This window comes from Aspergillus oryzae, chromosome 5, assembly GCF_000184455.2.
Source record: "Aspergillus oryzae RIB40 DNA, chromosome 5".
Lineage (NCBI taxonomy): Eukaryota > Fungi > Ascomycota > Eurotiomycetes > Eurotiales > Aspergillaceae > Aspergillus > Aspergillus oryzae.
Genome location: NC_036439.1, coordinates 967,351 through 981,985, shown reverse-complemented (window position 1 = coordinate 981,985; position 14,635 = coordinate 967,351). Strand labels below are relative to the sequence as shown.

The window sequence follows — 14,635 nt, the reverse complement described above, 5'->3', positions numbered from 1 at the left end:
CTTCAAATACAAACGCGTCCAGTAAGTCCATTCACTCAACATCCTTTGACTTTGTTGATACCCATCCATAGTATCCATGATATATTTCACCGCAGCTGCTTAGCCACACTTCTTGCACGAAGCCTGTTTTAATTGTAAGAATGAGATTATACAATACATGACAGACGATATGAAACTCACAGTAGAGGTACCAACAGAAGCGATACAAGCGGCATCGGCAATGGGATCTAGAATGCCAAATCAGTAAGATATTTAGAATATTGACATGGGGAGATGGCAAGCATACTAGCACCGAGCTCTGCTGCAGCTGCTGCACATGCAGCGCTCTCTCCAGCCAGAGAGGAGACACAGGCTATCAAAGGATATCAGTAAATTGCATAGCGAGAATTTGCCAATAGCCGCCTACCAAGCCAGTCACATCCGGCGGCCTTCTTCGCCTCGGTGAAAGCAGCGGCGTTGTTCTGAACATCCTGAAGGTTCTGCGCAGTCGAGGCTGGGGCTGCAGTGGCAACGGCCAGAAGAGCCGAGATGGCAAGGAAGAAACGCATTGTGAATTTGAAAGTGTAAAGGGTTCTTAAATTGTATTGTTCAGGTGGTGGTCTCTGAGTTCTCTGAGTGATGCTAAAGGAGGAGATTCAGGGACAGTCAATGAGATCTTTATATAAGTAGATCTGGTCTCGCGGGGGTGATATCCTTTCGTCTGACTAACTCCAACTCGTATTGAAGTCATATCCTATGTGACTCCCAATGGCTATCACATACTGCGTCTCCGGTCTGGTTCTATTTCGAGAATCACCATGTCTAGCTATACGAGAGATCTTCATCAATTCGGTGTCCATCTGCATCGTCAGCCTGAGAGATTTAGCCAGATGAGGTCAGAGTTTGCGAGGATAGTCGGATTATGGAGACTGGGGATGCAGTGAGGAGGGCAATTAAACAAGCACCTGCAGCACACCTAAGCATAGCTCGTATCCGTTAGTATAGCTCGGGCTGATCATGCCTAGCCGTAGCATCTCTCGTCCGAAGACAAGGTAACATCTCGTGTTTGGTGGAGTTGCACGGGAGCTACATACAACTAATCATGATTGGAGCCATTAAATGAATCGTTCTCTATAGTTCTGTACTCGTTTTATCATTAAATCTAGTATTCTAGCAAACTACCCGGCCCCTTGCGCGTGTTATTGGATGTCTCCTCAACCATAGTTGTGAAAGATCTTTGTCTCGCGGTCGAAGGGAAGATGACTGAGATCACCATACATTTAACGCTATCCTGCAGATTGACGTCAATACATACCATGCGTGTCCTCCGCTTAGCTTGCCGATCAGTCCATACGAGTCGTATTTCTCGGATAAATTCCGTCGTGAGGAACAGCCAGCGGGGCATTTCAGGGTAGATCTGCAGGGCCCTTGCCTTGCTAGATATTCCGGAGTACAACACCAGACGATGTTCCCACGAATGAGGATTCAAAATCAGGGTTTCCGCCAAGATTAGCTTGGTTTAAACAAGACATTATCTTGGCAGCCACGCTAGATGGCACCTTGCGCCTCGTGAAGATGCAAATACGAAAGGGCCGACCCACCCTGCGAATGGAGAGGCCAAAGAGAATAACTGAACGGGAGAAGATCGGCATCAGCCCGCGAGGGAAAGAATGTTCCCTTACTAGCTTCTAAAAATATCTATGTTTTGCTATCCTGTGTAGAGACTCACTTTAGCACACCTCTGCTCTTCGATAGAAAGATCCATCTTGACTCATGATTTGGCCCGGCCAGATCATTAAGGGCCAAAAAATTACTAGTAAAACTAACCTTACTTATGTGAGAAATGCAGCTACAGCCACCACTATCTTTTGGAGGATATTTCCAGGTCATGTGGCTTTATTGCAATCTTTTATCCTAATTTATCATACTCTAAACACATTGCTCTATCTTAGAAAGAGTTGCCGTAGATAATTTTATGATTCCTACCTTGGCTAGTATGATAGGGTAGTTGAAGGAACTTGTATAGTGCATCAGGATAATATATATATCAACGGGACAATCGTGCTAGGCGGGTATTCGGAGAGGGAGAGAATATCTTGACCTACTAGCAACTGCATACAGTATTTTCTGTATTTAAACGGTAGTCTAAGAGCTGTACAGCAAGCAAAGTCGACACAGAGCATCTCTAGCTTAATTTACACGGTATCCCCAGGTTGGCAGAATATATAACGCTGCATTTTTTTAAGGTGTCGTAAATGTTCGGTGTACGGGCCGACCGACCTCGCCCGATGAAATCCGATTTGATCCGACCATCATTCACACGTCCGATTCTCAGTATATTATTTAAGATAGTGTATTGAGTAGAGTCCAGCAACTGACGAAGCCGCCTAGTACTCTGGCCTGAGTTAGTCATTAGCATCTTGAACCGGCATCGGAGCATATCGTCTTCCACGATGTCGTGCAAAGCGTCGATGATAAACTGATCCTGTTGAAAGCTCCGATGGAGACCCTTATCAAAACAACCGATTCCATCAATGACGCAGTAAATGGCCATCTCGGAGAACACTGGCCGACTAGCCGATGTAGTGTCTCACAGAGAGTCGCTAGATCGTGCTCCTCAAGGTCTTTGAGGTACCCTCGTGAATGTATAAAGTCGATGTTGAGCAAGTTGTGTCGATAGAGTGAGCAGATGATTTGGAAAATCAGAGATCTGATTAGTCCATTTGGTCCCGCCCAGGGGTCTTTGTGAGACGCAGTGGTAATATGCAGTCCGCAGAAAAATGACATGGGAGAGATATTATTGAGAGCGAAGGAGCATAAGTTGGCATCAACCAGAAGCAGATCGGGACGGTCGTGGCTCATCCACTCCGTGAATCGCAAATGTCCCAGGATTTATTGTGCCTGCCCTTGGGCCTGAGGGTCAAATGTGTTGTCTGCGCTGAGGATGGCTTCTAGGTGGTTGTTGGAATGTCCAAAGGTTACTTCGTAGCTGAAATTGCGGGCCATTTGAGAAGTTGGTTGAGCTAGAAGTGCGAAGAGCTGGGTAACAGAGACGACAGCTGTTGAGCTAAGAGCTCTTGGACGGAGTCTAGGAGCTTCCATAGCCCGAAGGCGTTGTTGGAGCGTTGTAATTTGAATTTCCTTTTCTGTTTGTCTAAGTCAGCATGATCAATCCCCAAGCATTAGGTATCACTCACTCTTCCTGTCCTCCAGCAGCAATTCTAACAAATGATTCTTTGGCTTCAAGGTATCATTTATCAGGTCCGATTGGGTATTTATAAACCGTTGCAGCTTTTCGTCCTCCATTTGAAAAAAATCGATAATCTCTTTGTTATATCTGCGTCCGTCTGCTTTCAATCCAGCCTTCATTTCTTCAACTTCAATAGAAACATTCTGTGCAACGATATTTGTGTGTTGGGTAATCTTGCGGATATCGCCAATCCCACTACTTTATGCCATCTATCCCTGTGTTGACAATCTGAACATCGGTACAGATCTGTCGGGTGTTGATCTCAGTCTGTTTCTCGTCCCATCGCATGACGCCCATTTGACGATGGGTGTTCCGAGAAAGGAACTCAATAGGTTCGATTTTCCCGTCCCCACATTGATCTGTAGTCCGCCGGAGCGCTCTCGTTCGATCCCTATCTTTTCAAGAGCTATTTCTGGATATTCGGACTGTTTCTTGCGTGTAAAATGGGATACAAATCGAAAAGTGCCATGTTGCCGTGTTCCATGGGATCCGGATGCAATATCCGGCTCATGGACAGACAAGGACCGCAAGAGGCCCTCGATGGCCTCTAAGTCTCGCATTCATGTCAGCTTGTACTATGGCATTCTAAAGAGAAATTAAACTTTGGCAATTTTCCAGGTGAACATCGCAAGGCTTAGGGAGATCGAATCCAGAAAGCAGGAGCACCTTAAGGGTGATGATTGGCAGGAGCCTGTATTGAAGATTGATGATAAAAGCATCATGGGTTACGCCGGATGGTACTTTGACAATTACCCAGAACAGTGTTGGAACGGGCGGCAAATCCGCAACGCGTTTCAAATTGCATCATCTCTGGCACATTACGATATGAACAAGACCTCACTTGATGTCTGGAATGATGACAAGTCCAACGAGGGGAGATCTGATCGCAGCGCTGCCTACCAAATCTTGAATTGGATCCAGTTTGACAAGGTGGCAGGTATGATAAATGAGTTTGACGTTTATCTGCAAGAGACAACTGTCATGACCGATGTTGATGCTGCTTGATTGACCGGACTCGAGCAGATGACTGAGTATCCGGGCACTGTTTACAGACCGCAATATCAACCCTCGGAAGCAGGCCGGGGAAGGCCCGCAGGATCAAGTAGTCAACCAAGTTCCTTTCATCATGATCCTCGATCCAGTACACCTAGGCCTCCAGCACAGGGCCAACAACAAGCTTTCTATCAAATCGAACGTAGAGAGAATCTAGGCACACGACACCGTCAGCGACAGAGGCGGCAATATCACCCTCCACCGAGCACGTCTGCCACCCTTTCCAAGCAACCATCACGAGCCCAGATGGACTTTCATGAGCTGGACTGGGATGATTAGACTTCTGTTGATGTAAATGAGCCTCGCATGCTAGACGAAGAGTAATATTATGGTCATTCCTCCCCTCGGGGAGACCACTTAGATGATGATATAGAATACTGAGGTTGTGGTGAGATGGACGCGCAATGGAATAGTTCTAATAGCCAATGACAAGATTTCGAAAGGGGTCAATGTACTAGCAAATACTCTGGCAACATGACGGAAATGCCTTCACCCCAGTTAGGCAGGAAGACAATATAACCGCTCCCAAGGCCACCATGGGGTCAGTTGGAAATTCATGGTTATGATGAGTGTGAAGCAAGCTTCCCCAGCATCTAGAGGTATAAAACATAACCCCGGGCCAGACAATATCTCACACAGTCGAAAGCTTTTCTAGGGAAATGTCGCATGAGGCATGTTGGACAAGTCCCCAGGCGCTGTTGTCGTAATACATCGTACCAGCACCATACAAACCTTTATGTTAATAGTCAAGCAGGTGTGTAGACTGCCAATTCTTCCAGCCACTAAAAGATACCGACCTGGGTAAAAACTATGGCCAGTTAGGTAGAGGAAGGGTAGGAAATACGGCTCTCCGGATCAAATATAGCCTACTCGTAGACGCGGGTCTTGGCAACCCCCCATCAAAAAAATAAATGATCAGGCTTACCTTAACCCTTTAGGGTAAAGGGCTTTCCACGTGATAATCCTAGAATATCATGTGGCATGCAGATAGATCTTGCCCTAGGATAAAAAGATCCAAAAGATTCGATCGAAACATATCAAGATTCCAGGCACTAAAGGGGTGGGATGTGTCAACTCGTCCCCCCTGCCAAGACCAAAATTTGCGGAACCTTGCTTGTACCATCAGGTCATATAATGACATTCAAACCTAGCTCCCCCAATAAGCGAACAGGGCCCTGCCAAGGACTGTTATCATATTTGGAGATATCTTTGGTAGCCTCTTTTACCTCGTATTCGCCCACTCAATCGAACTATATTCATATACCAAGTGCATATCTCTACTATTTTAGGTTACTTTCAAGCCCCAAAACCGTGTTTGGAGACGATCCTATTTAACTCCGCCACACAGACCGTAGATCGCTTTGAGCACAACTCGGGCGGAGTGGGGAAGATGGTATAGTTTATAAAATGATCATGAATCATGGCGTAGCTCAGACGAGTTTTCTCTTACTGCTCTCCCATATTGTTCGCATTTTTACATATCTTTCTTTACATGTTCGCCGGTCATGTCCACGCCCGTGGACAAGCCTCCTCCAGGGATTCGCATGATTCTTTTGTTCGAGAAATATGTCCCTTTTATAGCTATCATCCTATTTATAGTGCTAGTATGCTTGTCCGGTGCTTTCTTGGGTAAAGTGTATTCACGGCCAGAGGTTTTTGGGCCTCCATATAGCCCCTATATCAAGCCCGGTACAGTCACGCCGCTTATTATAGTATGTTTCTTGTTCGTGTCGCTAGAAACCACTAACCAGGAGTCTAGGCATGTATCAGTGCAGTGTTGTTCACCTTGTTCATCTTTATGCCACAAAGCACATTATGGAGGTTGGCTTGTGTTGTTGCTCGGTTCATTCTTGCTGCGGGTCTCGTCGCTTCTGCAGTCCTTCAATCTCGCTATTTACCTCTTCCTCTAGGATCATGCGAAAATTATAGGGAATGGCGAGACCCCGCTAGCATATCAGAAGGAATACCTACATTGTTCGAGGTATTACCGACTACTCGGGGCAAGAAAAAATTCGGCGGACGTTTTACCAATCGACCATGTGATGCACTGGTTACTATTTGGAGATTCGAGATTGCCCTAGCGTGAGTGTACTTGCGTTTGCCTTAAATTTTTTTCCACAAACTCAACAACAACTCCAGGGTTTTGAGCATAGTCTTAAGTCTATGTGTCTGCCTCCTCGTGGCACATACGGTTATTTCAAATAATCCAGCGACATCACCGCCTGCGGCTGCACAGTGGCTTACGAATCCTTTCAAGTTTGGAAAGGACTATGTTAGACGCCTGTGGAGCAAGTCTAGACGTGACAAGGAAAGGCAAGAAGCTGAAGCAAATCTCCTTCCGACCAATCCCGAAGCCTTGGAATATATCGATCATGAGATGGGCATCACAACCCGTCCGATATGAATCTCAATTTCTTTTTTGCCTCCTGACCGCACCTCGATTCAAGGTCTGGAAAGATGTCGATACAGTCGAAGCTCCGGCAGCCGGGGTACGTAGTATACGCTGAATCAGGAGTAGATACCTTGAGTATAACGCTGTTCGGTATAACAGGGCGATGCTCCATGTTCGCTCCGTTCCAGAATTCGGGTGAGGTCATTGGAATGGTCTTTCTATCCGCATCATGTTCATCCACTATGGCAGGATTGTGACCTTTGTCGCCTCTAATACTCGAGCTTTGAAGCTTGGCTGAATCTAACGGCTGCCGATCCGGCATGATGAGCTGAAGTTTCAGAGAAATGTGACGTTTTGGTGGCCAGTACTTGGTGATACAAATTTGAAAGGTGATTAGGAAGTTGATACCTGTTCAACTGAATCAAGCTTCCAAATTGTCATAAGTTGTTGCGAATACTGATGGTGGTCTGCTTGCTGCATCCAACTTGTTAAGCCATTTCAGATGCGGTGAAAGATTCGCTCTGATTCATATCATGGATGAGAATAAGCTTCGAATGTGAGATCCTTGGACCCATGTCGCCTGGACTAACAATGGTAAACACCGAGCTTTTGCGCATTTATAAACTTTTATTAATATTATCTTTATAAGCTAAAGTCTAGTTTTAATGAAGCTTAGTAATTAAAAAATCAATCTATAGCACTTTATAAATATATTCTCTAAGCTAGACTATAAACCAATCTTATAAAACCTCTTAGAAACTATAGCTAGTATTCTAGCTGAGCTTAACTCTTGAATTAAGCCAACTACACATAACTTCTTTACAAAGCAGACTTCAAAAGATAGTTCTTTAATAACACAAACACTGAAAGAGAAGCAATAGCTCGCCTAATAAACATTCTTTATATTAAACTACTAATATTGATCTAGGGGCTGATATATACTACCTCAAATCGATCCTTTATGACTAGAATAATATTGCCTCGCGCAAAGTCCTTTCCAATATTACAAAGATTATACAGCCTTATTCACGTCTTCTTATAAATAATTAATCCTTGCTGATAAAAATAAAGTTAATAATAAAAAGTAATATAGATATACTTATACTATTTTTCACTAACAGAATAGAGTATATTTAGACACAGTGGAATAAGCTATTGATCTCGGTGAAACCACCTCTCAAGCTCGTTCAGGTCTGGTCGGCTCCGGGGGATCCACAATGCGTCATTAAAGCCTGTCTGGAGAAATAGAAATGGTGCATTATTATGGATACACGAAATAGAAGCATACTATTAACCTGAGAATTTGTATATACTATTGTATTTGCAAGCACTCATTCAATCTAACTGCTTGGCATATACAGATGTAAGTCAGAACAAGGGAATATCGTCCTTCTGCGAGTTTTAGTTGTGCATTCGATCAGGACCGGAGACATCACTCTAAGCCTCACTGACATGTTGCTCCGAATACAAGAAGACATATGTAGGTTTGACCATGGAAATATCGTGCAGCTGGAAGAACAACATATATTTTGCGATGAAAGGTATCAGTCTCAGGATGATGACCAAAGAGATTGGGAATACTATCACACAGACTCGCGTGAACAAAATCAGAATGGAGACAGAGATTCTCATCTAATATTTGACAGAATAACAGTGACTTGGATCATCATTGGCTCAATACATGTGTGACCCCTGTCTGACGCTATACCGAGAGACCAGCTCAGCTCTACATTCAAGGGCATTCTTTACTTTGACATGGAAACAGCTGACATTCACACGAGGCCCAAAAGTCAGCATCAAGTCTAGCAATTGAATTCACTAAAACTAGTATCCCGCAAAAGGCCATCCGCTACCCCAAGAATTCTTCATTGTACTTCTGACCATGCCACTGAAGGTTCATCGAAGTGAGGCCAGAAAGGTCCAGTGACCCTGGATTCGTTATTTCGACAGTCCAGGTCGTAAATGGCGGTGGTGCGCTGTACTCATTTGTATTGATGGTGAATGCCGTATCCATGACAGGCTTTCCCTCGACAATATTATACGAGTACTCGCGGGAGAACACATGGCCGACAAACGTGAAGATGTCCAATTTTCGTATATCATTGTATACCCCGGTTGTAGATATCTTGAATGCAAAATCCGACTTGTTAGCGTGACCTCCAACTTATTGATGCGAAAGTGAGACCCGTCGTAGAATGGACCAGCTGGACTGTGATTGTGTGTTTTCGGGGATTTTGGGATAAAGGTGAAAGTGCCTTTATGAGAGGCTTTGAGCTGCTCAACGATTTGGGTGTTGTACGGGGCCGGTAGTTGGAGATGTCAGTAGGGTTGAATCGAGGAAGCCCGATGAGGTAGACCAATAGGCAGCTCACATTCTGGGATGGTATTATCTTCGTGTCAAATCCTGTATAGTCCTACGTCAGCAAGATTTAACCCCTTTGATCAGCCGGACTTACGCGATGGACCACCTGGTTACTGCCCTTTGAACCTTTGCAATTTCATAACCAAGTCAGAGAGGTCCTTTCGGTAATCCTGCACATTCTTCAGTGGATCGATTTGGATCGGTTCATTGTCCAACACAGCAAATTTGTACGCCCAGGCCACGTTGCGCATCTGGATGAGGATGCTAGTTCGAACGGTTATGTACCGGTCATATAACCGGACCTCTGCCTCTTCCGTCAACTTTTGGTCCTTTCCAAACTTCGTCTCCAATTCTGTAAGCCTCTTGAAATCTCTCTGATATAGGACTACCTCCATATATGCATGGATATGTTCCTGGGCAGACTTGATGGCCTCGGCTTTGGCCTGTGCCAACAGATTCCCATTGATAGAGTTCCTGCGAAGCCCTGATTGTTAGAAAGGTCAGCATATCATATCACCAAGCTATGTCCAAGGATTCCACTGTCACATTATACAGTAGCCCTTTTCTAACTAATTCCTACCAAATAAATATGTCCGTGTGGTGTCTGTCCTTCGTTGTGGGTACGCTTCTAGGTCCTATCGTCAGCGCTCGCGGCAGCGGGTGTCTTACGCAATGCCTCATTTACTAAGCGGACACACCAGTTCTACGTTGAAGCCAGACTCTGATTCCAGCTACAGAATTAATCCAAGCCCGTGCTTCCTCTCACTGACTGTTCAATCTAGACGTGCCTTGATAGGATCATTGCCACGGTCTGCTGCGGCTGACTCAGATTCTGGTTTTGCAGTCGAGACCTACTATATCGGGTGTGGCTGCTGCATCATAAGCGCATTTTTAATTGTTAGTATCATGCTGTTGCCTAAGTGACTATTACTCGCGTCATTCCGATAAAAGCCCGGTGTGGCTGTGTGGTACAAGATGCAAGCCTCGGCGATGGTGAGAATTCCAAAGAGGGCCTTGGTTCAAAGTATATTAGTGTGCTTGAGATGGCGCTAGGGGGCATCTAGATCGTCCCTCGCCCACGCTAGGCGGAATGCCTTCTACATGAGGTTACATGCACACGAGTTTCTTCATTCTCTCCTCGTTTCAGACTAGACGGGCGCCAGGGTGGTGTTGACTGGGCCCAATTAGGCTTGATCAGCAAGGGACTTGTTGGCAAGGTCGTTCTAGCTTTGGGGCTATGAGGAGGAGCGCCAATAAGAAGATAAGCACAGTCGTTTGTGATACGAGGTCAATCTAGAAGGCGGCCCGGGGCTGCGGCTAACGGAGCAAACTATAACCCGATCTTTCCCCGCGTCTACATTGTATCATGGCGTCTGTCTCTACTATCTCTGCTCATCCACACCTTCAACTTCAAGACCTCACCTTGCGACACGATCATAACACTACCGCGAAAGCACTCACCACGCGATGGAAGTCGCAGCTGAACCAGAGCTTCAATATGTCGGGGATCCTCTTCCTCTATCGGCTGGCTTTTTGGGTGCCGAAGTTCCTCTTTCATCAGTTCACAACGTGCTGGGCAATTCGCAGCTCGATTTCAACTCACTTGACTTTTCCCATTTCGAGACCAAAGATTTATCGCTGAAGTGGCATTTGGATGCTTTATCGTCCACAGACAATCTGTCCGACGATTGCGCTCCGAGCCTGATTACGGAGGATCACAGCATTTCAACGGTTCCTGAGACCACTTGCTCCCAGGAAGATCGCCTTTGCCAGAACCCACAAGAATGCTGTATCAGCCTCGCCACAGGGGTCCTCCGAACTATGCATGCCGGCTCAAGCTCCTGCATCCTGGGGATGAGGGGCCAGGATGGCAGTCGCCAGGCTCAATTATCGCCTGCAGCGGACGAGATTCTGTCCATGAACCAGTCCGCCTTGAAAGCGGTCCGCTCCATACTCAAATGTTCTTGTTACGGAAGCCCGCAGCTCCTTCTCATTGTCACCGTCCTCTGTTCTGATATTATTGCTTGGTACTGGAATATTATGGAGATATACAGTCACCGCCACAACTCGACCGCAGACAGTGCCGTCTTACCCACCAATGTAAGCCAGGCTGAAACTCGAAAACGGGAGTTCTTCATTGGCAATCACCGCCTGAGCAAGGACGTGGAGACTGCTCTTATTCGTCAAGTCCTTTCGGGCATGCTTCGGGAACTACAGGTCGTCCTTGGAGACATGGCCTGTCACGCAGGACAGTCGTCGGCAATCAACGAGCCAAGCAGTGGCCTAATGCTGAGTGATGTTCGAGCCAGAATGGTTGCTTTTCTCCACACGCAGTTACGCGCGCTCACTTCTGCACTGAACCACTCAGATAGCAACTTGCGAACAGTGGTGCCACCCATCTTGCACAATTGATGTACACAGTAAGGGCGCTGGCGCCTAAACTACGACATCATCAAGGACTAGCACATGTACGACGTGTACGAAATACGATATATGGCTCTTTCTTTCTTCTCTTGTCTCTTTTTTTTTTTTTTTTTTTTTTTTAGTGATTGAAGCGTGGACGTAGATTAGAAATAGGACACGTCAATAAATTTAAATATACACCAGATTTGAAACGCAGGGAGAATTAACGTATGTATCTGGACTCCATCTAGCTAGATTGGAAATGCTTGCTAGGGGTTTACATCCAGCTTTCTGAGAAGAGCCTAGGGAATACTGCAACTACAATTACAACTACTGTAGACTGTCGTATAGCTATCTTAACGCCAAATAACACGTGGCAATGCGTCTTGAGGCGTTCGCTTGGTAGGACTAATTATATCGGAAGGGTATTTGTGGCTGACTGCATACAAGGCGTCTTGTCCCGTTCCGCAGATGTCGGAACCCGAGAATCCCTGTTGCTGAAGCGAGAGGCACTAATGTACTTTACATGCTTTTAGAAGGATTTGCACCTCCGAGCCTAGTATTCCGCTATTTTTGGTACGAGGCTTAGCTATGGATCGTATGAGTCGGTTTACGAGCCACGATAGCTCTACACGCACACGTGCAGTGGTTTGTGCACAATTGCCCGGCCCTATCTGGCAGGAACATTTGATTTCTATGCAGGTACATATTTATAGAACGATCCTCGTGAAGGTTGGGGTCATATCTGTACACTGTGATTGACCACGTGGTGGAATTTATCAAGCCCTGATCATCGACTATCGTTTAGTGTGCCAAGGTGTACTTTCAAGTTGTCTAGCACCTTGCCTCTTCCCTCTATCAATTGATTGTTTCTCAGTGGATAAGAATTCGCTGATATTATTTGTATTGTTTTATGCTGGTTGCAAACCGGCGACCAACTAAAGGCCATTCGACACAAAATCGACATTCCCTCAAGCATCGCCCAGGCGCTACCATGTATTGGGCTATTCTGCATATTCTCGCAGTAGCACTGCCAACCACTGCTTTCGCTACGAATCATGCATGCAAAGTCGTCGAGTCCAAGATTCCAGGCCGCATCTCATACCCCGGGACAACAACGTACAATTCGTCCATCGCATCTTACTACGGCGACCAAGAGCGTGCCTTGAGTCCCAATTGTATCCTCAGGCCTACCACTACTGCTGAAGTATCCGGGTTTGTCAAGTTGATGACTTCAAACAACAGCACGAGTAAGTTCGCCGTTCGGGGCGGCGGACACACCTTCTGGACTGGCGCGGCGAACATCGAGTCCGGCATAACCGTGGACCTGCGCCTCATCAACCAAGTAGAGTTGAGCGAGGATAAAACGATAGCCCGCATCGGAGGTGGCGCAGTATGGGATATCGCCTACTCACAGCTCGTACCGTACAACTTGACCGTCATGGGAGGCCGTATTCCCGGGATTGGAGTCGGAGGCTTCGCCACTGGAGGTCAGTCACATTGAAGGACATTCCTTGATTTCGATAGCTAATTTGTTGATTAGGAGGAATTACCTTCGCCTCACGCGATCACGGGTTCAGCTGCGACAACATCCACGGTTACGAAGTTGTGCTCGGAAGTGGTGAGGTCGTCTATGTCGACCAACGCTCCCATCCTGACTTGTGGCTTGCTTTGAAAGGCGGGTCCAATAACTTCGGTATCGTCACACGCTTTGATGTGGCTACTATTCCTCAGGGCAAGATGTGGTATAGCATGCTTAATTACAACTATACAAATGCCACGTTGTGGGCCCACGCCAAAGCCTTCAGTGACTTTATGAAGCCGGAGAATCACGACGGCGCAGCCATGATGGGAATGTTCCTGGACTATGTAGACGGTAAACTCCTTCTTTCGGACGCCATGTGGTACACAAGGGAGGTTGAGGAACCCGCCGTTTACGACGCCTTTACCGAGATTCCGAACTTGGGGGGCGTCGCAGAGCTCAACACTACTGACAACGTCGTGGCGAACTTCGGGGAGAATATCCCGTCTAAGGTGGACCGGTAAGCAGCAAAGATGACCACTTTTACCGTTCCATACTCCACAATCTAACTAACTTCTCTAGCGGATTCCAACTAACCTTTTCATTCAACAACCCGGAGCCTAGTGTTTACATGCAACTCTTCAAGATCTGGGAGAAGGGCTTAAGCAAGATCGCGAAAGTGGAAGGCATATTCGTCGAGTTCTTGGTTCAGCCTCATCCCGTTACGAACGGCACCAACATGTTCGGCCTGACGCCCGGAAAGACGGACGACGTGATGGTCGATATGACTGCTGCCTACACTAACACGGCAGACGATGCGCTAGTTAAGGCTGTTATCACGGACATTGTGAACCAACAACGCGCTCTTTTGAAGGCGCACGGACATCTGATCGACTTTATCTACCTCAATTACGCGGACATCTCACAGAAGGTGCTCCAGAGCTGGGGCGCGGATAATGTGGCGAAGCTCAGAGCTGTCAGCAAGAGATATGATCCCAAGGGCGTGTTCCAGAAACAGGTTCCTGGTGGGTACAAAATTCCCATGTAGGCCTGTTGTATTCGTTGATTAGAACTACGGTCTTTGCCAATTAGGAGGGTTGTCCACCACGTGTAAAGCAAAAGTTGGCATTCCTCTCGGTGACCATACGTCGATACCATCTGCATATCTGCTGCATATATTACGTTATATAGATCTATAAATAGCAGAAAATGAACACCTTCGTAATATTGAGAAAAGGGACGTGATTACCATAGATGAACGTTTTCTAAAATTACAATTTCTACTGCCTCTTGACTCTCAGGTACACTTGTAATTAACGTGGGTTTTCCGTACCAAAAACACTGACCCCAAATATTGTATACGATAGGGTAAGAATCGCTGCACTTGGTCAGATTGATCGACCTAAGCTAGGTTTTGGAATGCATATAACCATGCAGCAACACGAGGTGGGATTTGAGATCTGAGTCAGCTGATTCGTGGGAAGCGTTCGAAAGGGTCCCACGAATCGTGACCCAAACAAAAGGAGCAAAGAAGAACACTGAATGGCGCTGAATAGTATTGGTACAGATCCGTATTAAGGTTTTACCCGAATACGATCTTAAGATTGGATCCTATTGAGGAATAGTTAGCGAGAAGCCATCCTATTGACATGGCGACGAAAGGAGGGGTCAGAT

At 46.2% G+C, this 14,635-nt stretch overlaps 2 protein-coding genes across 2 annotated transcripts; one reads left to right on the top strand and one right to left on the bottom strand.

The window, feature by feature from the left end:
- Positions 1-2,871: 2,871 nt before the first annotated feature.
- Positions 2,872-3,348, bottom strand: AO090701000523 (uncharacterized protein; the record flags this gene model as incomplete). Its single annotated transcript, XM_001823304.1, has 2 exons — positions 2,872-3,125; positions 3,177-3,348. The coding sequence occupies 2 exons, from the start codon at positions 3,346-3,348 to the stop codon at positions 2,872-2,874; spliced, it is 426 nt and encodes a 141-aa protein (XP_001823356.1).
- A 7,155-nt stretch (positions 3,349-10,503) lies between these two features.
- On the top strand, positions 10,504-14,009 carry AO090701000525 (FAD-binding oxidoreductase; the record flags this gene model as incomplete). The annotated part of the gene is made up of 4 exons (XM_023237273.1): positions 10,504-10,536; positions 12,416-12,929; positions 12,983-13,481; positions 13,544-14,009. The coding sequence occupies 4 exons, from the start codon at positions 10,504-10,506 to the stop codon at positions 14,007-14,009; spliced, it is 1,512 nt and encodes a 503-aa protein (XP_023092174.1).
- Between the last annotated feature and the right edge of the window lie 626 nt (positions 14,010-14,635).